Below are 27,583 nucleotides of genomic sequence, written 5' to 3' on the forward strand. Positions count from 1 at the left end.
TCAGTTCTGGTGTAACTTCTGATAATGTTTCTGCTTAGACTGTTTTGTGCATATGCAAGTGATTATGCCAGTTTTAAATTGCTCTGGCTAAGCTGCACTCTTGGCCATAGCTTGTGCAACAGGAGAAAATTTCCTCAGTGTTGACTTTTGGCTGCAAGTTTCTAAGAATTCTTACGACCAAAACATTACTGGAGATGTATTTGCTGTGACGTAAATTCTGCTTAGGAAAAGCATCTGGACATTTGTTCGTTCTTTATCTGTTATCTAGCACTTAACACTGAACAAAAATTAAAGAAATCCTCAGGCTTCAGTGAAGCTTGTTCTTTTTGAAGCTGTAGGCTTGAGTTTGTAAGGTTTTTATAACAGTCTTTGTAAAGTACATGTCATGACAGCACAAGTCTGTTATGTTTGAAACACTTGGATACCACTACTAACTTTTTGTACCTGGTTGTCCAGTTGCCATATGCTGTATTTTTATGTTGGGTATGCAGTTTGAGGGTTTAATTATGTTAGGCAGAACCTGCTTTAACATGGCCTGTGTTTATCTTTTCTAGGAATAACATGCTTGGAAGTACTTGGTAGTGTTTATCACCTGTACCCCAGCACGAGAGCTCCAGCTTAATCTTTTTTAAACACTTCTCTGAGAACATGGGGGAAAACGATGATGAAAAATACAGTCAAGCTGGCCAGATATTTGAGAACTTTGTACAAGCATCAACATGCGAAGGTACCATTCAGGCCTTTAATATTCTCACTCGCCAACTTGAATTAGATCCTTTGGACAATAGAAACTTTTACACCAAACTGAAGTCAAGAGTGACCACGTGGAAGGCCAAAGCTTTGTGGAACAAGCTTGATAAAAGAGCAAGTCACAAAGAGTACAAACGTGGAAAATCTTGTATGAACACTAAGGTAAGTGGAGTTCAGTTTTGGATTTCGTAGCTTAGAATCTTTTAAACTTGTTTTTCTGCAGAAATGAGGTTTTTACCATCCCATGCAATGTGTCCATTCATGTAAGCCTCCCTTTAATACACTTTTTGAAACTATGTCTGATATCAACTGATTTTGACAGATTTTCATGTATTTTTGTTCTGCAAGTTTTGTGGAAACACAGCATGTAAGAGTGATCTTAAAAGGACCTTGCTCTACAGTCTGCTTCAGTCGTGGCAGAAAGGTTTTCTGCCCTCTTTAGGAATTGGTGTCAATCAGGTGTAAGATGTAAACTCATGAGGCAGTAAGCTTCATTCATTCCAGGCTCACAAGAACTACTTGCTTTATTAAACAGGGTTTTGCAAGGTGCAAATAATAGCATATTCAGCAGGCTTCTCAGTTTGCTGCCTGGTGCCTGCTGTACGAGCCCAGGGCTGGCCAAATAAGTTTCATTTGTTCTCTGGAAAGTGCTGCTTGGAGGTCTGGGGATCTGCCTCTGTCACCTAGCACTGATTCTAGTTGCTAAACAACAGCAAAAGAAAATCCTGCACTATTTATGGATTTAAATACTTTCCTGTAACTGCTTTTTTGCAAACAGAATGTGAATGATTGCTACGTGGTAGTTACTGAAGGGGATGATCTGCTTGGCTGTGGAAACAACAGGAAATCACCTTCTTTTCAGCAGAGCATGCAATACCATATTTTGATAGAGAGAACCATTGAACATTTGTCGACAAAACTGTACAAAACACTCTAGTTCATGCCACTTGTTTCATCTAGCTATCACAGAATGCATTTAATAGCTTTGTCTTGGAGCATTTTGCTTATTTAGTGCCAAGCGATGGCTAAAAGTTGCCCCAAGAAGGGTAAGTTTTAAGTGACATGACTCTATAGAGGTAGAACAGAGAGGAAGAGCACACTGGAATGTAACTAGACACCGAACTGTGGAGGAATTTTTAATTAAAACGGTCACTGAAGTGTTATTTTATGGACTCGGTAGACAGGCAGTGTTGAAAATCTTTCTTCTTGTTTGCGTCATTGCATTGAAACTTCTCAAAAGCACCAGGGAGAAGGATGCATGTTACCTTCAGCACATAGAGGCCTCTGTTTTTATTTATTCATTTTTAATAAGCTCCCAATGATGATTAACTTTTTCTAAGGTAATAAATGTCTTTACTTCAGTTTTCGTTTTAAAATGAAGAGTGCCATTACAGCTAGTTGCACTGTTTTCCTGACAGCCTCTGTTTTCCTCCTTTCCTTTTTCCCTTTTTGACCTGTTTCCTTCCTCCCTTTTGTTCTTTTGAAAAGGCCTTGAACATATGTCATTGAGCATCTTTGTGATGAAAACGAACAGGAAAGGGAAGGAATGAGAAAGTGTCAGATGATTAACAAATTATAGGATATATTCCACTTACACCTCACCTACATACAGCTCCAGGTCCAAATTTCCATGGTTTAGTTTGGGGAAGTATTTGCAACACGAAAAAAGCTGGTCTAAGACCCATGTGAAATACAAAAATGAAGTCCTCCTCTCTCAAGTGTGACATTACAAAGCCAAGACGTGGTTCTGCAAAGTTCTTAAAGTGATTAATTTTTATATATGGTGAGAAGACTCATGGAAATAAGTTGGTACATAAAATATAGCCCATGTAATGCTTTACAAGGTTGCCAAGCAGGAGGCTAATCAACACCTTCCGCAGTGCTGAAAGTATGGTATTACTTCTCTTTGAGAGTAAAGATTTATTTTTAGTGGCATGGTGTAAGTATTTGCAGAAATTAATGGACATATCTATGATGCACATATGATCAAATTGCAAATGACTATAGAATGTCTGTATATGAACAGTATGTGTATAGATATCCTGTGAAGTACTTGTAGATGTTCATTATGAACCTGGACCATGCCCAGACCTGCACTTCACTGTGTCATCACTGATTTAACGAGAGAAACATGAATCTTCAGATTGCTGCAAATGAAAGCAGTAACCGCAGTCTGTGGGCTCTGTGGGGATATCTCCCAAACATTCCTTACACGTGAATCAGTCTGCTGTGAAAGCCTATCTATTCGACATGAATGAGAGGAGACGTGTTGCAAGAAGGCTGCGGACTCCCTGATGGTTGCAGTGGTGTACTCTGACAGCCCCACTTACAGATAAGGAATTCTCAGAAATGTGGCAGTCCAACCAAAATGCCATTGCAGAGAGATTAGGCTACAATATACATACCATGATTTTCCTTTGGCGAAACGGCTGATTTTAAGTTTCTGTCTTTCTTGCATGTTACGCTGGCTACCGCTTCAGTACTGAAGCAGGCACGCAGGAGTTAGCAGGCTAAATTCTGGCAGCGGTGCCCAGCGCTCACCTCTGTGGCACTGCCTGGGGATTGGACTGGCTGAGGTAGATCAGTCCAGAGTAAAAATCTTACTTGTTAAAGCAGGATCACAAAATAAGCCAAGTGGATTTTTGCAACTGAAGTTCTGTACACAGAGCCAAGGTTGCTAGTAGGCATAATTAAAAAAAAAAAAAAGACTTGAAGGCTTTATATGAGGTTGTGGCTGTGAGCTCTGGATCTGTGTCTGCAGCTCACAGTTCTTAGATAAGGCTTTGCAATCTGTCTGGCTTCTTGCAATCTCCCCAATCTTTGGAGGAGATAAAGGAGGTGAAACACAATCAGGATCTAAACTACTCAGGTCTGGTTTTGTTTGTTTTTTTTTAACAAACTGAGAATCTGCTGCCTCACCCAAAAACTGTTCATTTTTTGCACAGTATTTAAGATCTGAATGTTATGCTTGTTGATTTTTTTGTGTGTGTGTGTGTGTGCTTAAACTCTTCAGCCACACTTAAGTTACTCATTACAATATATACAAGTTTTATACATACAGAACGCTCCGCTCCAACTAAATAACAATAGTCCTGTGTCTTAACTGCTCTTGAAGAACATTGCCAAATATGGCTTTCAAAGTTTCTACAATGATAGGATTTTAAGCTGGGTGAATAAAACCGGTTGAACGAATGGTTCAAACCCACTGCTATTTCAGAATTGCCTTACTGTGGACATTTATTTTCCCTTTAATTCTTTGTAGAAGGACCCCCACCCCCCCCCAATAAAACCAAAGTGCTGTAGAAAGACATGCACAGAAGTGGGGCAAAAAATGAACTTTTTTGAAACTGTAGGGGTCCACCCGTACCTATGTTAAATTCTATGAAACACAGACTTTCTTCCATCACTAATTTGTAAAATGAGAATGAGTACTGTTCAGAATTGCTATTTCTGGAGCTGGCATTTGCACAGTTCACCAGTAGCAGAGATACAGAAGGCTGTCCTAAGTAGGCAAAACTCTAGAAATTATACCTGTGGTTTTTGCAAGTATGTCTAGAAAAAGAGCACAAATTTATTATCCTGGCAAAGTTTCTTTCTCATTTTCATCTTTCACTAATCAGTGTGGAGTAGCATGCTTGGAATCTGTAATGATTATTTGGTTCTTCATGGAATGAAGCGTAGCTAGAAAATTGGAGAAGATTAAAGATTGAACATAAGTTGTTCACCATGCTAGCAGTTTGACTGTCTCTCTAAATTCCTGAACATGCAAAATGTAATACAATGACAAACAAGAATTCATCCAGCTAGCTGCAGAGTGTATTCAGTGGCCTTTTTAAGACATATGTGAGTGTTCTCTAAACATTTTGTTGAACCTCTCCATATGGAGTAGATTCTTTACTTGCGCTTGATTTACTGGCAGTTTACCTGTGTAAATGATAAATATGTGCATGCACATATAAACGAGGCTTCCACTGATGAAGCATATTTGAGATACGTATGTATATGTATCAGAGGGTAGGACCTAGCTCATGCTGTGCACCTGAAAGTCTGGCTCTCCCATGACTGAAGATTCATGCTTGAGGAGAGCAGAGGTTGCTGCACATGAAAACATCCCAGACTTTGAAGGGAGGTGTTGATTCTCTAAAGCAGGCAAATGTGACGTTGTCTTCCGCTTCAAATGTGTATGCTGTTTTTTCAAAACACATGCTTATACTTGAGGAGAACTAAGGAAAATTTGTTTAAAGTGTTAACGTGTAATTAAAGCTCCCTTGGTAGCTAGCATTCCTCTCTCGATACACTGAGTTTGGGATGATGGTGTGACGCGTTGGAGAGAAGGCAGTGGTGAATTCCTGTGCACAGCTTTGGTCTTCTGAGCATTGTCTCTATTGTAGAGCCCACACTGGGCATGGTTCCTGGGCAGAGGACTTGTACCATCTGAGCTGTGGTTTTGAGGCCTAACTGGACAACGTTAGCATAAAGCAAATAAATACAATTGAGCTAAGAAGTTGAGAGTGCTGCATATATACATACATATGTGCATTTGTAGGTATATGTGTATATAGAATCATATAAATTTCTGAAAAACAAATTAAATTATCCTGAACTTAGTCTTTGTTGGCCTCTCTAGTTTTCCTTGTTCCTGGACTTGGCCTCTCAAAGCTTGTTTTGTAATAAATTAGGTTCCCTTCCAAAAAAACTCCTGTTGGGAAACTTACTGCAAGAGAATGACTCTAAATTATGACCATGTTTCCAGGGCTTATGTAAAAACAGTGGTCCTCTTTCACGGTGTTATATGCTGTCAGTCTAGCCTGAACTCGGTGGCATTGGTGTCCCTGCTGTAGGGAGGGCTCCACGGGCTCCTCCGGAGCGGTGATGCTTTAGCCAAGACAGCATTACAGAGAGCATGTGGCTTGAGGGGGGACGGGGGCGGAGGTGGAGGGGAGTCAGGGTCCAGGCTGTGAGTCAGCTGAGGAGGAGCCCTGGGTCAGAAGTGGAGATGGAGGTTTTGTGGCTGAGTCAGCACCGGCTCTGAACCTCGTCTCCCTCTGCTAACCACGCTGGCGTACCCGCGAGTGACAGAATGGGACAGTCTTTATCTGCCAAACCCCTTCTGCTCCTTCTCATATCACATCCATTTCCAAGGACTGGCAAATGAATGCTTTGGGAGTTAATAAAACCTGCTTTGCTTGGTGCTCTTCCCACAGAGTTGAGAAAGGGAGAGGTACTCCCGGATGCGCTGGGTGCTGCCATGTTACGTAGCCGTAGGGTAATCAGTGGGATGAGGAGTGGATACCAGGTCTCTCTCCTTGTTATTAGGTAGAAATTGGCTTCCTACCAGCCCTCAGTTGTTTACAAACATCCTACTCTGCAGTCTTGCCCCTCATAGGAAATGAGGCAGGTTGGCTTCTAGATGTCTTCCTCTCCCCTCTCTCCACCTTCCTCCATAGTGCTAAACAAATACTTGTCTCTTAATTAAGCGAATCATCCAGCATGTATAAACCTGCTGGTATTGTGGCTGAATTTCCTCCTGAAGTGCTGGCATTTGTTGATCCTTCAGAGGCAACTCAGATTTTCAGCCAGCTTTGTCCTGGGCTGTGCATACTGGTACAGAAGCCAGTGAGTTTGCGTGTTCAAGTGTTGTAATTGATGATGTCCCTTGAGACAAATATCTTTTTGGAAGAGAGTGAGTGAATTGTAAGATGAAAGAAGGGAATGCCAGTTGTGCTCCAACTCAAAAAATATCCCTATTATAATGAAACATTTAACCTGTTTATTCTAGAAAGAGCAAATATCCAGATGGCACATCACTTTTGCTGGACATACTAATCTCTACAAAATAATAATTGAAATGGGGAGATTTCCAAACCTGATAATCAGGGTTTATAATGAATACGCCAAACTTATCTTAGATGTATTAGATAGCATTGCTAACTCTCTTTATTATAACAAAAATGCATTTCTGTGAAGGTCGTAAAACTTGAAACTAGAAGTTGATTACTGTATTTGTAGGAAGTTTAGTGAATGAGAGATTGTGACTTCTCACAAGAAGACATTCAGCTGCCTCTTTCTATTTAATCCAGACACATGGTGTTTGGATAGCAGAATCCAGAACCTATTGAGGTGTTGGGGATATTAAGGACCACGCATTCCACTGACTTTTGAAGTGGCACCTAGGTGTGTTTGGTACACTTGAAAGACGAGCTGTTTTGGTATCTATGCTTTGATTTTTGCCTTGTAGGATAGGGCACCTAAAGCCTTGCTGTGGATTTCCATTGTAAATTTGTTTTTAAGAATTTTAATAAGTAACTTTTACAGAGTTATTTCAAAGTAGTAGAAGATACAGGACTAATGGGAATGAGTGGTAAGCAAGATTTGTTTGAGACTGGGGAGAAGCAGCAAATCACCTATGAACAGGCAGTGAAACCAGAGGTGTTGAACATTGTCTATGCATTCATTTCCCTAAGAATTTTTACAGACGGATGGGGAGAAGCTCGGGTGATGACAGGACACACAGCAGACAGGGTTCTTTGAAAACAAAACAAAGTGTTTGACTCTGAGCAGTGTTTTAAACTGAGATTGGGCCAAATTACGTCAGCAAAGGCAAATGCTTGGCATGTGATTTGGTAATGAAATCACTTTATTTTTATTATCCTACAGACATTTCCACAAACACACTATTTTTCAGATTTATCAGTCACGAAAAGCAATGAAGCCTGGCCAAAGTAACATAATCAGACAGTCTAAATAAGGCTTTTCAGGCATTTGGGAATTTTAAAATTTTTGGCTTGCAAGATAACAGTAGCTTTACATCTGTACGTTTAACAGCACTGTGCTGTTTCTCTGTCCTTTGCTTAATGGCTTTGCAAGTAGACGACAGAAGGGAACTGTCCCACCCTGACCCGGTTTCCTAGATGTTTTGTGAGGATCCCCGCAGGGAGCCAGGGCCAGTGGCTTTCACACAGAACACGGCTATTGTCGCCACCAGCGGCTTAATGAAGGTCGAACGAAACAAAAGGTTGCGGCGGGGCGTGTTCCCGTAACTGCGGCTTTGCAGTGCTGTGGGCTCTGGCCGGGTGAAGCGCTGGGGCCGTGAGTCCGTCCAGCGGGCAGGGTGGTGGGCGTGGGGCGAGGCGCGCTCCTGCGTGGCACCCGTGCTCTGCTGGGGTCGGGCCTTTCTCCTGGCCCCGACGGTGCCAGATGTGGTTGTTGCGGGTTTGTTGTTAGCTACGTTTCCAGCTTCACTCTGGTAATGTTTGTGTACTGATAAGTGAGGAAATACATAACTTTTTCTACCAAGAAGTGATTAAACGCTTGGCTGCTAAAAACCAGATTTCAGACAATAAGGCAATTTCCTGTCTCCTACTGCTCAGGTCCTTCCCGAGGTTCCCATGTCTGTCCTGAGAACCGGGGTTTTGGGGATCTGATTGCTCTCTTTTCTGCTGATAAATCAAATTCCACATTATTTTCTGGTTTAGGCATTTGTGCAGATCACTTTTAACACGCTTCCAGTAGAAGGTAAAATACCACAGTTTGAAGAGAAGCTGTATAAGAAGTGAAAATCTAAAATATTTTAGTAGAAGCCGATTGTCTTAAGCAAATAACAGAATTTCTATTTGTATTTTCTCTCTGGAAAGCCTTAACAGTGATGGAGCTGTGGTGGGAAAAAAAGTTTAACTGAGATCTGTTGTCATGACCAAGTAGAAATTCCCCTTTAATGCCCTTGAAACTGGGTTAACTTGCCTTACTTTCTTTGCTACAGTGTTTAAAGGTGGACTATTTTGTGTCAGTCCTCAATTCTCCTGTTCCTTAACATGTTTATATTTACACACAAAATCTCTTTCTGTCTGCAAACAGCCTGGTTTCTGCAAACTAATGTAGACATGTGTTTGCCATTTCAGGTCTCCAGGATATTTGTGTCTTAAGGCTATGTATCTGATGAAAAGTGCTTATTGAAAAATAAGCTGAGTTTACACCATAATGTGACATTATTATAGTTTTCTAATTCTTCAGTCTTTTAACCTTTTCTGCAGGTCAGGAATGTTTGGGTGAGTTGAAGCTGTATTTTGAAACAAACCTGGCAGGGGGGAGAACCACCTATTTCTGTGGTGAAAAAGCCTTTGCAACTGAGAGCTGTTGTCCTGGCGGCTGGCCACGTTTTGCTTCAACTCTTCCTGACCTGCGAGAGTCTGGCAGGTACCCAAATGGGCCTTGGTTTCGTTCTGGGTCCGGGGTGATGGTGGAGAGGGCGACAAGCATTACATCATTTCGGCTAACACAAGAGCTATACTTCATATCTACAGAAGCTTTAAATTAGAAATACGTATGAGCTGTGGGCCTGTTATACTGGGAGATGAGGCTTGAGGGACGAAGCGATAATGGCGATAATGACTGGGGAAATGCATTAAGTGGGACTTCCATGATTCCTGTTGCAGACTGTTACTTGTCATGCTTATTAAAAATTTGGGGGCTGGATTGAGGAGGTGCAGATGTAACCAAACTGGAATGAGCTGCAAGTGCTTTGAAGCGCAGGATTAAAATTTTTTAAAATCTTGAAAAGTTGAAGAAATGGTCTGAGATCAAGAGGATAAAATTTCTAAAAGCTGCTAGAAAATTATGACACTTCTAATGGAGTGCAACACCCAGAGAAAATTTGGAATATGCTGCAGAAAATCATCTGGTGCTTATAACAGACCACATATCAAGCCTGAGTCCATAGGGTTTAGTGCTGACCTAAGGAGAGCTGATCTGGGAGACAGTCTGAGGATACCTACAGTGTGTCAGGGATTGGGGTGGTTTCCTTCCCTTCCAGTCGGTGCAGGTGAAAACCCTGATAAAATATTTTGCTCTGTTTGAAGTAGGTATTTATAGGTGAGAGGTAGATAAATGAGAGCAAGTCCAGAGTAGAGCAGCAAGAATGGTCTGAACTTTAGAGAATGTGACCTGTAGGAGAGGCTTAAATACCTTTACTTAATCTATGTTACAGAAGACCCAAAGAGGAACACTACATAATTACTTGGAGCACAACCAGAACTGTTACTCATTACACCCTCTCTCTCTGATAGTCTGGCTAATACTGCTAGATCAAATTCTGATTAGTTTTTCAAAGTTTGCATTTTGCCTTGGACATTTGCTGCTTCTATTTCAGCCCTTAAGAACAGCCTGTGTTTCCCAAGGTCATGCCTGTTTCTGCTTAAGAAACCAACAAAGGGATATTGCCTTGCTTGTCTTGCATCACTCTCTGCATTTGTTCATTTGAGTAAGATGCTAACCTAGAAGGAATTATGTGGTTATGCCACACTTTGAATCTTGCGTTGCTTACTTCCACTGCCCATTTGAATGAGTTACACGAGCAGCTTTAAAAGGACCTGTGCAACAGCAATCGCTCCTCTCTGGCTAGTGTCCACCTCCCCATCCTGCCTGTACGCTCTGCCATCCTCGCTGGATTTACAGTTCAGATAAAACAACTGCCCCAGGGTAAATTGCAACTGAGATTAGAAAACATTACAAGGGGTGGTAGTGAGCTTCCTGCCAAGGACTACACACCCAGATCATTACTAACAAGTTATGCTGATCAGCAAGCGCTCAGTGGAAGGCAAAGGCATTTCTCTCAGATTTTTTTTTCCTCCTTTTTCTCTTGTTTGCTTGTGTTTTAGCAAGGTAGGAAATAATTGCATAAGGTAGGAAGCCTTTTCTGATGGGTGACCAGGTCTGCAAGGGCTGGACTGGCTTGCTCCGTCTCCTGCTTGGCTGTAGGCATCCGGGGTAGGACGTTCGCTACCTGTCAGCCCAGGTACAGCTCTGGTAGTGGCAAAACAAGCGCAGCCGGTGTTGTTCAGGCAGGTGCCTCCATCTGAACTTCACCCTGGCTGGAATGTGAAAACAGAGTCATTAATAGGTGGCCATGTAAATAAACACTGATCTTCCATGTATGTTTATCTGCCTTCTGTTGTGTCGGATGTTGGTGTAAAGGAGACTATTACACCTTCTGATGTGCAACTTGCTGCCAAATTTTATGCCTTCAACACTCTGCTGCTCTCTCTGAAGCATGTTCTGTTTCATATTTTTTCACTTTTTTTCTATTTACTTCTATCTTTCAAGACTCTTTCCTTCAGTAATAAGGGCTGTTACGTACCTTTTTTGTTTTCAGCCAAAAAGGTTTTGGAAATGAGAACTAGAGGAGCTAAAGTCTAATTTTTGCTGTGCTATATGCTGCCAGCAGCCTGGTTTGTTGGTTCTGTGTAAGTGCTGTTAACTTTCTCTGCTATCAGAAACCTCCCTAAAAAATGTTATGCTGAAGATACATTTTCTAATTCTAGTTGTTTGAACTGTTCAAGTCCATCTTGCTTGTGGATGCTGTTGGATGCCATATTGCTAAGAGGTGCTGGTTGGAGACCAGGCTGTAGCAATAGTGTTTTTTTTTTTTAAAACAAAACCCCCAATATACTATAACTTCTTCCTGTATCAAAGCCCTGGTTGTTGACCAACTTGCCTGCATGCTTTAGATGCCATAAAGCAGTGAGAAATCCCTTTCTCTGGGTCTGTAGACAAGTCCTTTACTGGCTGGTCAGCCCCTGACCCTGAAACCATGTGGAAGATGAATTGCAATGGCAATCTCACGGGTGCCACTACTCGCAAGGCTCCTCGGGCTCGAGGCTTGGTCTCTGCTTAGCCTCTGCTGTGCTTGGAGGTGAGGCTCTTGGTGCCTTTGTTTCTTCATGTCTGTTCACCAGTTCTCTACTTTCTGGATGAATTGTTTTGTGGATTTGATTTGGGGTTTTTTTGCTAAGTTTTTAAGGATAGCCTTAAAGCATTATCTCAGTATGACAGGCATAAGCCTACAAAAAAAAAAAAAAGGCAAGGTACTTAAATGCTGCCAACCACATTCATGACTAGGATAGTCAGGTAACATTCTTTCTGCAAGGTTTATTTAGTTTTCACTTTGATTGTTTAAGCAACTGGGCCAAAGAAAAGAAAGCAATCTCTTCTGGGTTTTGGGTGTGTTTTTTTCCCTTGTTTTGATTACAGTGAAAGGCAGGTAAGAAAACAGCAAATACGCTTTTAATTCCAAAGGATGTTAGAGGGTTTATTTTGTGCTTTATTTGAGGAGATCTTTGGATTAAAGCACTTGCCTCATTTCTGGTAGATAACTTGTTTGTTTAAAATAGTATAACATTTCTTGTCAGATGATGTGCAGGTTTTCTTCAGGTAGCTGTGGTGCAGGGGAACTGAAATTTTCTAGAGCTACTTTTCTGTATTATGTCTATGAATTGCCATTTTAAAAAATTGACTTTTATAAATTGTTGTAAAAGCTCTGAGATCAAGTCAACATATTTAAATATGACCAATGCTGCCTGAGAGCGCTCTTTGGAAAAGCTCCAGATAACAAACTCCTGATGCCTTTGGTGCATAAACGAGGGAACTCTTGACCTTCTAGCACACTGAATGTATACAGCCTTTCTTTAATGTGTTGTGTAGCAGACTACAAGTTTCCGATGTCTTTCATACCATTGCTTTAATTTCAAACTATGGAAAGGCTTTTATATGCAAATCTAATATTAGTACATATATGTGAGAGACAGGGAGGATGAATGGACAAGTGTGTCCAAATTCATCCAGGAAAAATGAAGGCACGTGTTTTTTTTCCATGCAGAAGCTTATCTTCCAAAAAGAAAAAAAAATCCCAATAAAGATGAGCCAAATGAATGCAATAAATGTACTAATGTTTCACTTCTGGCATTTTGACCCAATAAAACAGGAGGGCAATAAAGATAGATCCTCTGATCCCTGGATTGTGCCACGTCCAGCTGCGAGTGCAGCAACTGGGCCGTGTTGGGGAAATAGCTCTCTCCAAAATCGGCCTGGATTAGGTAGCCTCAAATCCACAATATTCTTTTAAGAAGAAAAACAGCAATGTCTCTGTTTTTGCCAGTTGCTGATACGGGTGCTTTTGGCCGGTGATGACAAAGCTGCTGATTTCCGAGGTGCCCAGCTGGGGGTACGAAGGGTAAGATACCGGGGGGATGGAAAGCAGCAATGGACTCGTCATGTTGCGCTTCCTGCACCGGGACAGGGTGTTGTTGCTGCGGCTGGTGGCAATTAGGGGTGCGGGAGCCTCGCTGTTCCCAGCTGGCTTTGAACTTCCCCAACAGTGGTATTTATGTGGTGTTCACTTTCCAAAAATGTCTGTTCAGCAAGATCCAGCTAGTCTTAAAAATATTTTAAGATAGATTTTTGGCACTATCTGTCGTGCATTTAAGTGGCGTTCATGTAACGCTTTGGAGAGTTAGGATCTCTTATTAAAATATATTTAACTGAGTATTATTTTTGTCAAATGAAACGTTTTTAACCTTACTAATTTCTAAGGAGCTCAATAAAGCATATATTTTATTCTATTATGTTTTAAAAATGACTTAATTTTTGTAGGGTGAGTTTAATTAGCTCCTATACCACCTCCTCCCCCCCCCTTTGATGTAAGAATTAATTTGTTTCTTTTAATATTTATACGTGGTATAGATCTGTTAACCACAGAAATTTTGGGTATATGTTTTGGTATGTGGCCTCTTTCTAAAAATGAAGAAAAGAGGTCTATAGAAGGGAGACAGCGCTGACCTAAAACAAGAATTATGTAGTCGAATGGACGCCTTTCAAATAACTGTCATATTTACCTACAGTTATCATCACTCTTCTTGACAAGGTGATGTTCTGTTGCTTTTTAGTAAAACCAGTTGTATAGGTACGGCAGCGTTCAAGTTGGGCAGCGCAGAGCGTGTTGATGCCAAGCGTGCTGCACTTGCGTAGCTCCGGCGCGTCCGGTAACCGAGCTCTTGCGCATCCTGCGTCGGGGCCAGCGGTTGGGCTGGTTTGTAGAAAAGGAGATGACAGGCACTTTGTACGGGGGGGAAGGGGTCCTTGTCTGGAGAGGCAGCAAGTACCTGAATAGGGTTGTTAAGTTTAGGGGAGCAACCAGATGTTCAAGTGCCTGGGTAGGCCAGGGCTGTAGCAAGGTTAGACTTGCATCTTAAGCTGTCAAAATGCATCATGCCTATTGTGAGCTTAACCTTTTTTCTTCTTAGTATTTTTTTAATAAAGCTTTAGCTTTCCACATTTTTAAGGTTGTCTTGAAGTGGCAAATAGAAGTTATTTTTCAGTGGCTTCAATTACAACGTTTCAAACCCTTAAAAACGCTACTGATTATTTAGTGGATTCAGGGTAGGTTTGAGTGCAGTGTTGCATCCAGGGGCTGTCAATGAATTTATGTGATAAAATGTGAGACTACAAATGTGAGACGAACTGCAAGTCAGTAAGTCAGGAGCGTCCTACCGAGCAGTCCTATTTTTGCCAGAAGCATTTTCATATTTAGTAGAGGGGATGAAGTGAAAAGCATTGTGGTGGGGAGAGCTTCCCGCTGCAGCTTCTGGTAGCCGTCTGCCTTAGCTGCTTATGCAGCTGTTTCTCTTTGGAGCCTTTCCAAGGAAACAGTCATCGCTGATCCAGAAAATGTGTTGTTTCATTACATTTCGTGCTTATCTCGTGTTGCATCGCATTTAGCTTTATCATGAATAAACATTTGCCTAAATCCGCGTAGGATGTAATCCTGTGGAGTCAGTCAAATTAATCCTTGGTGCATCCCGTCGCTTTGGGCATCGCACGAAGGCCAGGGCCGGTGTGAAGTCCCAGATCCGGTGGCCGTGGGAATGAGCACACCTGAGGCCCAGAGCAAACGACGGAAGAGGGTTTGCCGTGGGAAGGCAAAGCGTTCTGTCCCCCCGCGTCCCGCAGGCTGGGCGCGGGCAGAGCCTCCTGCCAGAGCTGCTGGGGCACCCGCAGCACCCGGGGAAAGCCGGCCCTTGGCGCTCGTTTCTGGCAGCGTGATCCATTCCCATAGGCTTTGGTTTCCAACTGGGGGTTTGCGTAAATATTGCATATAAGCTAAAGGAAGTTAAATAATTTAGATGGATGGCTTTCACTGTTTTTGTGGTTTTTTTTTTTTCACTAGTATATGTGTGCGTTTCCACTGAAGAGTAGAAGTGGCGCTTCTGACTTAGTGTGCCTTAGGACAATGAAGGGTGTCCCTGTGTCTATGCGGTTGCTGTTGGGCTCGAGTCTAAAATTAATATCCTCTTTTTCACCTCCAAAACAAGTGAAAGGCAGAAATGAGGAAAATCTTGAATTCCTGGAGCAATTGTAGCTTCTGTCTTCATATCAAGAACATATGGGGAGTCGATCATAATTGAACACGCTGTTGTCTTCCAGGACTAATTTTAATCATTGGGTACCTTGGGCAGGAGAGGAGAGTGAGGGATTTAGAGTTGGATGATAACAGGGTAATGCATTGAGCTCCAAGGGGATTTGTCTATCCTTAACTGTGCAAAGAGGTGCTGCATGGTTGTGTGCCCCACCCACACGCTACTACCACTGGCAGGTTCTGTGACTGAGCATGTAAAAGCCACGAACTAACTTTTTTACACTTGTCAAGGCCAATGAGTAGATACTGCCTTTCAATTATTAAAGTGGATGAGATTTTTGTGACTAGGTCATTGTGGAGTGTTATTTTGTTGTTTTTACACGTAGTGCTAGTATTATTGCGCTCTCCCTTCTTTCTCTCAAAACCTCAGTTGTTTCTGTAAGCTTGCTTTACTGTGTGAAAACCAAGGGAGGCGTTCTGCAAATTCTCAGCTGTTAAATGGCGTATGCTTTTGCCAGCGTGGGACGTAAGTGCCTGGATTCACAGGCTGCCGATGTAACAGTGGGGGACAGGCGGGGTTGCGAGAGGCCCCTACTTCACATCCCTCTCTCCCTTTCCTCCCCTTCTATTTTGTAAGTCATATATATGGTGAATTATATGCAGGAGATCATATCGAAAACCGCCGCTGAGCACTAAAGGCATTTCCGAGACGTAACTTGTGGTGCCGTTTAGCTCAGTGCTAAGTGCCCTTATTCAGTGTAGAAACAGTTTCTGGAGATTTTCAAGGCACTGCTATTCGCAAACATACTGATGGAGAGAAAGTAGCATCTCTTACAGTCAGATTGACCTTTGAGTAGAAGCAAGCTTATGAGATGTATGAAATGCTGTGTATGTTTATATTATTTCAGGTGAAACTTTCTGATATCTTTCAATTGTACCATGAAAAAAAAATTCATGATGTTTCTATTCTATTTCAGTCTGAGGATAAATAATGCAATGAGTAGTGTCCTTGGTTATAGTGTGGGACAAGATTTATACAGAAACAAATTATCTTCCAGGGAAAAGTACAGTACTTTACTGTAGAAACATAGTATTTACTCATTAGCTTAAGTAGACAACTTTTATAAAATATGCATGAGCTTATTAGTGTGTTATTTTGAAGTACAAAAATTTCCATGCTTTATTTAATGTGTATAATTTTAAACTGAAATAGTCCTAAGTTTGTCACTATGCAACCGTTACTGGCCTGTAAACTTGCATTAGTCCTCTTTAATGGGGAATTTTTTTACTGGTGTTCTAAAAATGCTCTTGCAGAAGTTTAACTCAAACCAGCATGTCCATTTACTTACGATAACTTATCGTAAATGTAAAACTTTCATTGTCTCATATCGGTAATTAACGCCGTTCATATCCAGGCTGCTTGCAAGAAGAGTAGATGGATTCAGCTGACATAAAATTCCCATGAAGAGTACTCGTGCTGACCGCTGCTTGTAGGAGCCAGTGTTGATGGGCGGTCTTTTCAGTACTGCCCGTTACCGTGTAGCTGGAGTTTGGTGTGGGAAACTTGATGTACGTCACCTTACGCGGTCCCGCTGCTGCTGAGGTGATGGAGCGCAGGCGTGCCCGTGCAGCGCAAGCCCCGGCCGGCCGCGTGCAGGGCGTTTGCGGCTCCCAGCTCTTCTCCCCTTGGCTGGGGGGCTGATGGGCGCAGCGCTGGGCTGCCGTGAGGGGCAGGGAACGGCCCCGTCAGAGTCCGTGTCCCATCTCTCTGTGCGTTTCCTCCTCTAGAGGATGTGTGCTCAATATTTTAAGCATTTACGAGGTCTTTGGATGAAATATGTGCAAAGATTTCTTGGGGAATGCATTAAATTTAATGAAGCTTCTCACTTGACAGGAAGTATTTACATTCGTTTGCAAGCAGAAGATCAGCCCTTCATACTATGAGGTTTTCACTGAGAAAAATGCCTTCTCTCAATATTGCTATCTTGCACTAACACGGTATACTCTTGGTAGTAAAACAGGATATGACATCCAACTTGATACTGATTCTTCAGGCAGGTCACAGAAGACTGGTTGTGATGTTATTCTTGGGTAAGCTGCCCTGTAATCTAGACAAGTCTTCTCCTTTCATATCCAGCCTGAACAAGAAATATGCAAAAACTCCTTGTCAGTCCTCTTCAGCAACTGTTACTTTGAATAATTTGCAGAAGATGCTTTGAAAAGTCAAAATTACCCTTTACCTTCTTCGGAGATGATCTGGCACCAGTAAAAGACAGTTGAGCTGTGAATGGCGATGTGGATGTCAAGAAACCATTGGCATTTGTCCAAGGCTGTTTGTTACATTTCAGGATTGATCGTTTGAGACTTCCTATGTGACATCAGAGTTGTCATGATCTGTGTTTAAAATGCAAGAAATTAATTTCGAGAGCAGGCCCTGGTGAGCCAGGAGACTGGCACAACGGGAGGTGAGACTAGGAAGCCATTCAAGGTTTGTTGTAGGCTGGCTACAAGACTTTATTTGCAAGCAGAGAGCTGGGAAGGGAATGCAGGGACAGGACAGTGGTACGGTCCCCTTCCTTACTTAATAAAGATAGGAACATAAACACAGTAAGAATTACCTTTGCAAGGGTTTTGTGCTAGTTTTGACCCCAGAAGTTTCAAAAAAAGGTGACGAAGTGCCAAGAGTAAGCTCTACACCAGCAGGAAGCGTCCTTAATAAATCAAAGAACAAATAGTTCTGGGATAGATAAATATGTTTATGGAAGGTAACCATGGATGATGGCAAATATACAGCCATTTTTCACAGTGTCTCTAGGCAATTAGGGAGATATTTTGTCCATCCTGATAGGAGGAGGGGAGAGAGCAGAATCCTCCTTAAAATTGTAGCATACTGTGGTGCAGAGCACCAGCAGGAACTAACAGTTTCTGTGTGGGTTTTATTACTTGGCAGGATCCACTATGACTAAATCTCAAAAGACTGCTTTTTTTTTTTGAGTTGCATTTATTTATATATAATATAGTTTGTTAGCCAAAACAACAACCCCACCTTATCAAACCATGTATGGTCTTTATTTGTAAAATGTTTCTAACTGCTTGCTGAACATTACTGGAAAACTGTGTAGCTGTGAAGGCAGCCACTTACTCGTCAGAGCTCAGAGTTCCCATGTTAATCACAGCAAGCATGTGCGGAAGAGAGCTGACCCAAACTCCAGCAGTGATCCTCTTCAGTCAGGATAACATCTGCACTCTATTTTCTTCCTTTATATAATTACATCTGTTGATGTTTTCTTAATATCTAGCATGCAGTGAGGAGTGTTCTTCTGAAATTATGAATTAAATATGTTCTTTTAAGAGGAAGAAAGCCAAGTGGCTAATGCAACAACCTCATCTTAACTTATTTGATACCTCTAGTTAACAAAACAGTTGCCTAAAGCAAAGCAAAAGCACCTCACGGGAGCTCCTTGTTCAGTGGGAATTTATTCAAATTATTTATTGAATTTTAAAAAAAAATTGCACTTTCATTATTAGGTTGGACAAAAGTCATGGATGAAAGTCAGCATCAGATAATTTTTGCTTAAGTTATTAAATTAGAAAGCAAAATAAATGACTATTTTATGAAATTGAAATGTAACGGGAACCAGACTCGTGTCCAACGAGCCTCCAGATACAGTCCGTGCTTGCTTTGAAACAGTCACCACCGTCTGGCGCCGCGTGCGGGACGCACAGGAGCGCGTCTGGCGTGTGAGGTAACGCGTTTGGATTTGCAAGGCAGCGCGGCTCGGCCTCGTGGCCAGCGCTCGCCCCTCCGCCCAGGCCCACCTCGTCCCTCCCTGCCCGAGCCCGTGCTTGCACCGGTGGCGTGGGTGGCGTGAAGTCGCTGTGCCCGTTGGGGGTGGCTTTGCGGGGAGGTGTGGAACAGTAACGTTGCCCAGCTATAAGGCTGTTTCTAATCAGTTTTTAGTAAACAGTCAGGAAAATGTCAGCATTAGATACATTCGGGTTTTTTAATTAGTTTGCTTTCTGGAAATCCGTTGCTTGTTACCCTGTGAAAACTTAACAGCTGTCAACTAACAGTTGAGCGAGAACGCTCGGTAATCGTTTCTGAAGCGGCTCTTCTGAGGGTGCCCAAACTTAGGTACGAGCTCCTAGAACGTGGTGAGGATGTTGACCACTGGGTGACGTGGAACAGGGCAGGCTGAGTTCCCCAGCTCTGGCGAAGCAGGACAAGGCTGCTGACTTCTCTCGACCTGCCCGGCTTCGCAGCAGTAGGTGAACTAGGCTGTTACATTGAGGACATGCCCTTGCTCGAAAGAGAGTAACCGATACTGTAAGACTACTGGCTTATCATAGATTTGTCAAACAAGCCTGGCAAACGTACACCAATTTCCTCTTCAAAATAAAAAAAAAAAGCCTACAGCAAAACCACTCACCTCCTTTCCCCTCCCTTTTACGTAGCTGTAATTCTGTTTACTGCAAGCACTTTCGAAACGCTAAGTGTGAGTGGGCTAGAAGCGTGCAAGCAGGTGCCCAAAAGTGTTTGGCTTTTTGCTGTTTCTTCTCTTACATCTTTTTATCAGAGGCTTTTATGTCTGCGTGAAGCACAGTTCGTGCTCTTGTATAAATTGACTGAACATGCGAACAAAATTTGCATGTTTATTGGTTTAAACAGATGCCTTGCATACACTCTGTGGCATAAGTCCAGCTGAGTGTCAAGTCATACTGTAAGAGTAAGTTGGAAACTGTGTGGGAGTCAATGCAAAACCCTGTGTAAGATGACTCCTTTTTCTCTGGTAGTGTTTAATTATTGGAGGTGGCCCATGTGGCTTGCGGACTGCCATAGAACTTGCCTTCTTGGGAGCCAAAGTTGTCGTCGTGGAGAAGCGGGACACTTTTTCAAGAAACAATGTGTTGCATCTCTGGCCGTTTACAATCCACGACCTCCGGGGACTGGGAGCAAAGAAATTTTATGGAAAATTCTGTGCAGGATCTATTGATCACATCAGTAAGTATCTGAGGGCATGGGTACTCTTCAGGTAAGAGGTGTACTGAGGTCAGAAGATTAGTGGAGACTTTCTTTATTTGGCAGAAGGCTCAGCTGCCTTAGACGTGTGGGTGCGTGCACACACACAGAGGAAGAAAACTTGTCTTATTTAAGCAAAATGCCAATTGAACAAATGACAGTCTTATGGAGCAGCTTTTTTGTTAGTCTGGATTTGTTAAATGATAGGTTTTTATTACGAAGTATGAAGAATATAGATACTTATTCTGGTATGTTGAAGGTAGATACAGCCCTTAATCTAATTATAAAATATGAAAAAGTGGGATATTTTACAGGGAAATATGCCATAAAATCCTAAAATGGTCAACATATTCGTTAGCAGATCATTTAAATATCATTAAGAAGGAAAGCTCTAAAGTGTTCTAAAACTCACCAAAATGAGTTTTATTGCTTATGAGACTGTGCTGCAAGAGGGAAGTGAGACGGAAGAGAACAACATCCTGTGGTGGTTGCTACATTGGCATTCATCGCAGTATGGAAGAAATAACGCTGCATGCTTGTGTTAACAATGAATATCAGTTGGGCGGCATGCTGGTAGCAGCTGTGATTACTTACATATTAAATATATCTTTGTTACTTGCTGTCTACAGGTATTCGACAACTTCAACTTATCCTCTTCAAAGTTGCACTTATACTAGGAGTTGAAATCCATGTGAATCTAGAATTCGTGAAGGTCCTGGAACCTCCTGAAGATCAAGAAAACCAAAGTATTGTTTATCATAATCTAGTTCTGTTCACAGTAACTTCTTTTCACGTCAGGCATTATGTGAAATCATTCAAGGTAGTGGGATTTTGTTTAAAGAAACGGGAGTTTTTTGCCCTTCTTATTGAGCTAGGTTTGCTATATGCAGTTGTGGCATGATAAGTGTAGTTGTGACAGAGCACTGATAACGCGTAAAATACGACCCAGTCTGAGAAGTTGAGGTTTTGCACTATGCCTTCTGGCGTGCGTTTGAGGCTTTGTAGGGAGTCTGGTGTGGCTTTTTGGTATCTTCTTGCAAAAACAATTTTTGATTGATAATATAAATATTGAGGATGGATTGAGCTCCCTGGGCCTCATTTTGCCTTCACATTTGATATAACTCCCACGGGCACACAGACTCTTATCAGCCAACTTAGGCAAGGTTTTTAAACAAAATAGAGAAAGATTTCTCAGTCCTTTTTCTATTTTTTTTTTTAAGATTAGTATTTAGGGTATAGTAGAAACAGAATATTTTAAAATTTTACTTTAATTAAAATACTATGGTATGTCTTTTTAAATGGTCATATAGTGACAGTAGAACAAATATACTGTTTTAAGTAGTTAAAGCCTATATAATTTTTAAATATGGACAATACAAACATTTTCATATAATCAGCTTTGTGTTAATGCAAAAAGTAAATTTAGCTTTGAGTATGCTGCTGTTTATTTTTTATTTAGAAGACAATTAAAAGTATTGACGATGTGATGCTATGTTTCTTCTTTTAACACCCAGCCCTTCCTTGCTGTAACCACCTATGTGTACTGTCCTGATAAGGTCACTGTGGGGCTATTTCTGTGAGAATGAAGTGCTCAAGCATATTCTTGTGAAAGTTTAGTGCACTAGGTGATCCAGATGAAGGCTTCCTTTTTTTTATTTATCAATTTACGAGCTTGACACCTTGCTAATACAGCCTGAATGAAGCTTTTGCTGCAGCAGAACTTCCCTCCATCAGACCAAGGCAGAATTCAGCTCTGTGTGAATAAGAAATGAACCATTTATCTTAATGCCCTTTCTTCAGTGTCTGAAATTACTTTTCCATTGTATTACTGATGAACAAATCAATATTATTCTTTGTGTTTTTAGAGGTAGGTTGGAGGGCTGAATTTCTCCCGGTGGATCACCCTTTGTCAGAGTATGAATTTGATGTTATTATTGGTGCAGATGGCCGCAGGAACACGTTAGAAGGTAGGTGAATGTGTGCTTTTGGCCTTATTAATGGTCTTTAAGGTATTTTGGAAGGCCTGAAAGTCAGAGGAGAGCACAAAGCAACAGGCTACCTTTCAGTCCACTGAAATCTGTGTGGAAACTATTTTTATGGGCTATTTCCTGCTTTTGCTGTTAAGTTGTAGCTCAAAATGAAGACATTTGATGTCATTGAGAATCAGCATCTTGCCTACAAAATGCATCATGATGCCATTGGGCTTGCTTCAAGGTTAAGAAATTATGATGATTTAACTTTAAGGAGGCTGACAAGATACGTGTTGGGAATTGCATAGTCTTTGCTGTTGTGCTGTAAATTTGCACTGTATGTTTGAACTAATGACCAAAACATGACTGACAGGTATTTAATGAAGGCATCAGAGGTATTGCTCTTTTATGGAGGTGATTTAACTTCAGAAACAGTTACTTTGGAAATGATACCAAAAGATAATAAATAACTCTAAGGTGGGGGGGAAGGGGGGGCAAATGCTTCATAAACCTGAGTCGCTGCTGAGAATTCAGACCACCTGAGCTGTCTTAGTGAGACACCAGCTAAGCTGCTCCTGTATCACATGAACAAACCTGCCTCTTAATTACTTATTCCCCTTGTAGCTTTAAGTATATCCATGTTAGTTTCAGTTCGCTAAGTACACTCTTATTAATCCCTTATAATACTCTATTGGAAATTTCCCCACACTGTTGTCCAGCTATCCACCTCCACCACAAAGACTGTTAAATAGTCAGGTATCAGCAAAAAAAAAATTATTCCTACCTCAGACTGTATTGAGAAGTTAATGGCTATCGTAGTACTGGGGTCTAAGGGAATATTTGGTGCCCTGAAGATTGTTTACGTGCAGGAGCAGTTATTGTCATATTACATCTATCCCAGTGAAATAACAAGAGCATATCAAGAAGCACAGAGACAAAAATTCATAGCTATTTTATCTGTTCTTAAAGTACACATATTCTCTGAAAAGTCATCTGCAGTTAGCTAAAAATACCCCAAGGACCCTCTGTCCTACCTCAGAATTTACTTATCGATAAGGGGAAGACACAGAGGCAAAAACTTAAATGTGTGATGGCAACATTGTGGTTTAGTGGGCTTTTTTTGTGAAAAGAGGAAGCTGGGATGGAGCGAGAGAACAAGTAACTTCGCAGTCAGTCTCACCTTGGAAATACAACAGTTAAGCCACTGAATATTTTTTCAACCCCTAATATCTTTGAAAAACCTCATTAGCTGGTAGTGTGTGCATCTAAGCACTGCTATAGAGGTTTCTATTTTTCAAATCTTTCTCTGCTGCTTTTGACTGCCGATCTCTTGCATGTTTTTTCATAAGCTATAGTTTATATAGTTCACCACCTATATAACAAAAATCTTATCTGCTATTTAGAATGTTAAAAATGTTTCTCTCCATTAAATTTGATCTGCTCTATTTCCAATCTGTTTTTCTGTAGTCATCATTTGTCCTTAACTTCTTCCCATGTTCAACTTCTTCCCATAGGTCACCTCTAGACATTTTTTTTTTTTGATGAGACTTTATCTTGAATGCAGTCCAGCTCCAGTTTTGTATCTGGAAGTGGGGAGAAAAGACTCTTTGTATTCAAGGGAGTTTTGGAGGAATGATGGAATCTGCTGATGATATGTTGTTTGAAGTGTAGGACTAGACACAGGAAAGACGGAGCTGCCTTGAGCTGACCCTCTCTGAAAGTCCAATGTGAAGTTTCCAGTGTTTTTATTTCTTTTCTTTGCTTATCAGGTTTCAGGAGGAAGTAGTTTCGTGGAAAGCTTGCTATAGCTATTACTGCCAATTTTATAAACAGAAATACAACTGCAGAAGCCAAGGTGGAAGAAATCAGTGGTGTTGCTTTCATCTTCAATCAGAAGTTCTTCCAGGACCTTAAAGAGGAAACGGGTGGGTGCATCCTCGTTTTTTGCACAACCAGCTGAGAGGAACTCTTTGTGCCTGGCCACCCCTCCTATTCCTATTAACATCAATTTAAATATATTGTATAAAAAAAAACCCCCAAGTCATAAAATGCTGTTGATGCCAGAATCTTGCAGATGGAGGTGTCCATTTACGGTACAGTGGGATTTTTTTTTTTTAGCTTGGGCGTTGCCACATCATAGCTTGTTTTGATGTTTAAATTTTTCTCAACTGTAAAAATGTCTGCTATGTTGAACAAATTTAGAAGAGAATTTTCAGTGCCCAGAGATTTCCCTTAAGACCTGGTTTGTTTTGTTTGTATCCGTTCACATACTGAACAGCTTAAACCCTGTGAAAAAGTCTCTGCCCTTCTGGGAGGAGTTTATTCTTGCTTTTTGATGTGTAGATCTGATAAACTGAAAAGAATCCACCATAAATACTTAAAATATAAACTGTGAAATACATCTTTATGAAAAGGGGTTTCAGAATAATTGCATCCACTGTCACTACAAGCACTTCCATTCTTGATTTACAGCTTTATTATTATTATTGAAACCAAAACTCCTGGCTAGACCCAATGCCAGAGCCCTAGCAACCTAAAAAACCCTTTGTTCTCTTGGCTTCCCTTCTCTACCTCAGAAGAGTGTTAACGCTGTAGTTGGCTTTGCTGTTCCTAAAAGGATGCTAAATAACTTTAAATTATGCTGAGACAAACTCTTGTGGGGTAAGGCCAATCTCTTCTCTTGTTTGTTTTGTTTTGTTTTATAGCATGCTGTCCACTAATGTTTCATCCCAGCTGGGAAAGTGAATGTACCCCAAGAAGGAAACACCTGGGGGGACCATCACATGTAGTTAGCAAATGACACAGACGATGCACTGTACTTGATAATAAATGTATTATCTCTTTTTCAGGAATTGACCTGGAGAATATTGTTTACTATAAAGATAGCACTCATTATTTTGTGATGACAGCAAAAAAGCAGAGTCTTCTGGACAAAGGAGTGATTATTAACGTATGTAAAAATGCTGGCTAAAACCCTATTTTATTTTCTTGGCACAGAATAACTGTGAAAATCTGCATAAACGTTGTGTGTTATAGAGGATGTTTATAGACTTACTAATCACTTCATTAAAGCTCAGGTCACTTAGATCTTACTCTGACTTCCTGTTTGTTGTTTTTTCCCCCTCCAGTCAGCACAAGGTTTCTGTAGAGAACTAAAACCAATGCTTCCTCAATTTTTCAGTTCTGAAACTGGCTGAAATGGGATCTTGACTTACCTTGGAAATACATGGTTTGGTCATCACACCAGAAAATAAAAACCTCATTTATTTAAAGGTGAACTTGGCACAGCTATGTCCAGTTTTATCAGGCAAATAAGGAAGCATTAAAACCTACCCCAGGCTAAGTTGCAAATTCTCTAAAGTGGGTGAAACGTGATAGAAGGAGGCTATAAAAATGATGGCCTGAACTTTCAAAGGTACTTGGGTCTTTGAGGCCTTTTAAACTTTTTTCTGTTTTTCTTTTTCCTCCTTCTGTAAGATGTAGGGGTTTATTTTCTTTTTGTTTCTAGAAAGTGTTTTGGCACCATTTAAACGCCTCTTCCTGGAAACCCAAGAGAGCTCAGTTTTTCTTGCGAAGTAAGACAGTGCCAAAACAGTCGAGTATCATTTCCCAAAGGAAGTACTCGTGGGGAGCTATCAGAAGGCTGCTTGGCTTTCCGATGGGACCACTTGGCTCGGTGCCACGGTTTCTCGCCCTTTTGGAGGAGCGGGTCCCCCAGGGCAGAGCAGCTGTCCTTGCCTAGCTGGGGCGGGAGGGGGCTGAGGGGCTGCTGTTGTAGGTGGGAGCGGTCCCAGGAGATCTGTGGGGAGTTTGGAGAAGAGGAGCAGCAGCTGTGGCCTGTCAGAGCTGTTTTCCTGACCTGTTCAGGTCTGAGTGGAAAAAAAAAAACCAACCCCACAACCCCAACTCTGTCTAAAACAACTGGGCTAATAGCAGTTCTGTGGTATCATCCCTGTGATTAGGGGTCTCATCCACGATTAAGCTGTAAATAGAAACTGCCTTATTAATAATCACTGGCTCTAAGTAGGATGACCTGTAAAGGCAGGGTCCTTCAACACACTGGCCAAAAAACCTCCTGGGCCAAAATAGTTCAAAGCTTCTGTGATCCAAGTTTGAACGTGGTGTTACCGAGATGTTCAGTCAAACCTTCAGGCTGAGACCTGTGCGTCGTGTCGTCAGTAGGTCGGTATTTCTGCTCTTGTGTGGTTTCAGACGTGGGGTGCACACATGCAAAAAGCATTGCAGTGATGATGGTAACATCTTTTGATGGGAGGTAAGTAATGTTATGAAAATAACACATAACTGAGGAACTGGAAGGCACTATAATATTCTGTTACAAATAAAGCTGCTTATTCAGTAGAGAGTTCTGTCTGGGTAGTACTGTAATCTGTGTTTGTGCATTAACTTTTTGGAGGAGATGACAAATATCCTTGGTGCTCTATGGTGTGAGATGTGTGGTTGCCACTCCTGCTATGAGACTGCAATGTTCCAATCTGCAGAGGGTGGCTGGAGCATCTAATCCTACATGCTTCTCTCCTTACAGGACTTTATTGATACCGAGTTGCTCCTCTGTGGGGAAAACGTGAACCACAGCAATTTGCTGTCCTACGCCAGAGAAGCTGCTGACTTTGCAACCAATTACCAGCTGCCTTCCTTGGATTTTGCAATTAATCACTATGGGCAGCCAGATGTAGCAATGTTTGATTTTACTTCCATGTATGCATCTGAAAACGCTGCACTAGTGAGAGAGAGGCACAGACATCAGCTCCTGGTGGCGCTTGTTGGAGATAGTTTGCTTGAGGTATATCCTGGAATGTCTTCCAAGTAGTTTTGTGTTTTTATTTTCTTTCTTACTCCAGCCATTCGATCTACCCTCCAAAACACACTGTTCTCTCTTGCATGTCCTGAAACAATGATACCTTCTTTGGAATAGATTTCCCCCCCCCCCCTTTTTTTATGCCACAGTTTATGTCATAACTAATGCTTGGCTGGCAGTCTCTGGCTGAGATCCTGTTTTGCTTTATGCAAGTTGTATTTCTGTCTGAAAACTGAGCTGTGTGTCCTCAGCTTGGGTGCATGGCATAATTTTCCTGACTTCCATCACAGAGAAAAACTTGGTCCAAATTTTTACTGCAGTCTCTTTGCCTTAATATATTCTCTTTTTCTCTTTCTGAAGTGAACAGTGTATGTTGGAATTAATTTTTTTAACTCATGCTGACAGCCTGAAGTGTTTGAAAAGATCAGTCCAAAGCAAAATTAGGAGATGAGAAGGCAGGCATCTTTTTTTCCCTTTCTTTTTCTTGACTAATTCTTGATTGAGTCTTTTCTCCCCTGCTTCCCACCCACCCCCCACCCCTCCCCGGCTTTACCTTTTGAGGTTAAGAAATTTGGTTTTAAATACAGAAATTAAAAAAATAAAAAGTGACAGCAGTCTTTTTCATTACCTAAGACTTGGAGGAGAGAAATGTCTAAAAACTAAGAGTTGGCTGTGTTGTATTTTAACTGTTTGTGGGCTAGTTCTCTAAGACAGTATGAAACCCTAGACTCGAAATTCACATTGCAAGTTACTTTTGTAATAAGACCTGAAAAAATACAAGGAATTAAAATGTAAATGCTTCTTACAGCCCTTCTGGCCAATGGGTACTGGCTGGGCCAGAG

General features: G+C 41.4%; 1 protein-coding gene across 1 annotated transcript in view; it reads left to right on the forward strand.

Annotated features, from left to right (window-relative positions):
• The first annotated feature begins 648 nt into the window (after positions 1 to 648).
• Positions 649 to 27,583, forward strand: part of MICAL2 (microtubule associated monooxygenase, calponin and LIM domain containing 2) — a 28,947-nt gene continuing 2,012 nt past the window's right edge. Inside the window, 8 exon segments of the mRNA XM_010288594.1 lie at positions 649 to 912; positions 19,730 to 19,937; positions 20,585 to 20,701; positions 21,821 to 21,922; positions 23,695 to 23,850; positions 24,775 to 24,875; positions 26,469 to 26,726; positions 27,550 to 27,583. Coding sequence (XP_010286896.1) covers positions 649 to 912; positions 19,730 to 19,937; positions 20,585 to 20,701; positions 21,821 to 21,922; positions 23,695 to 23,850; positions 24,775 to 24,875; positions 26,469 to 26,726; positions 27,550 to 27,583 — 1,240 coding nt within the window.

The sequence above is a fragment of the Phaethon lepturus genome, unplaced genomic scaffold (assembly GCF_000687285.1).
Source record: "Phaethon lepturus isolate BGI_N335 unplaced genomic scaffold, ASM68728v1 scaffold13136, whole genome shotgun sequence".
NCBI lineage: Eukaryota > Metazoa > Chordata > Aves > Phaethontiformes > Phaethontidae > Phaethon > Phaethon lepturus.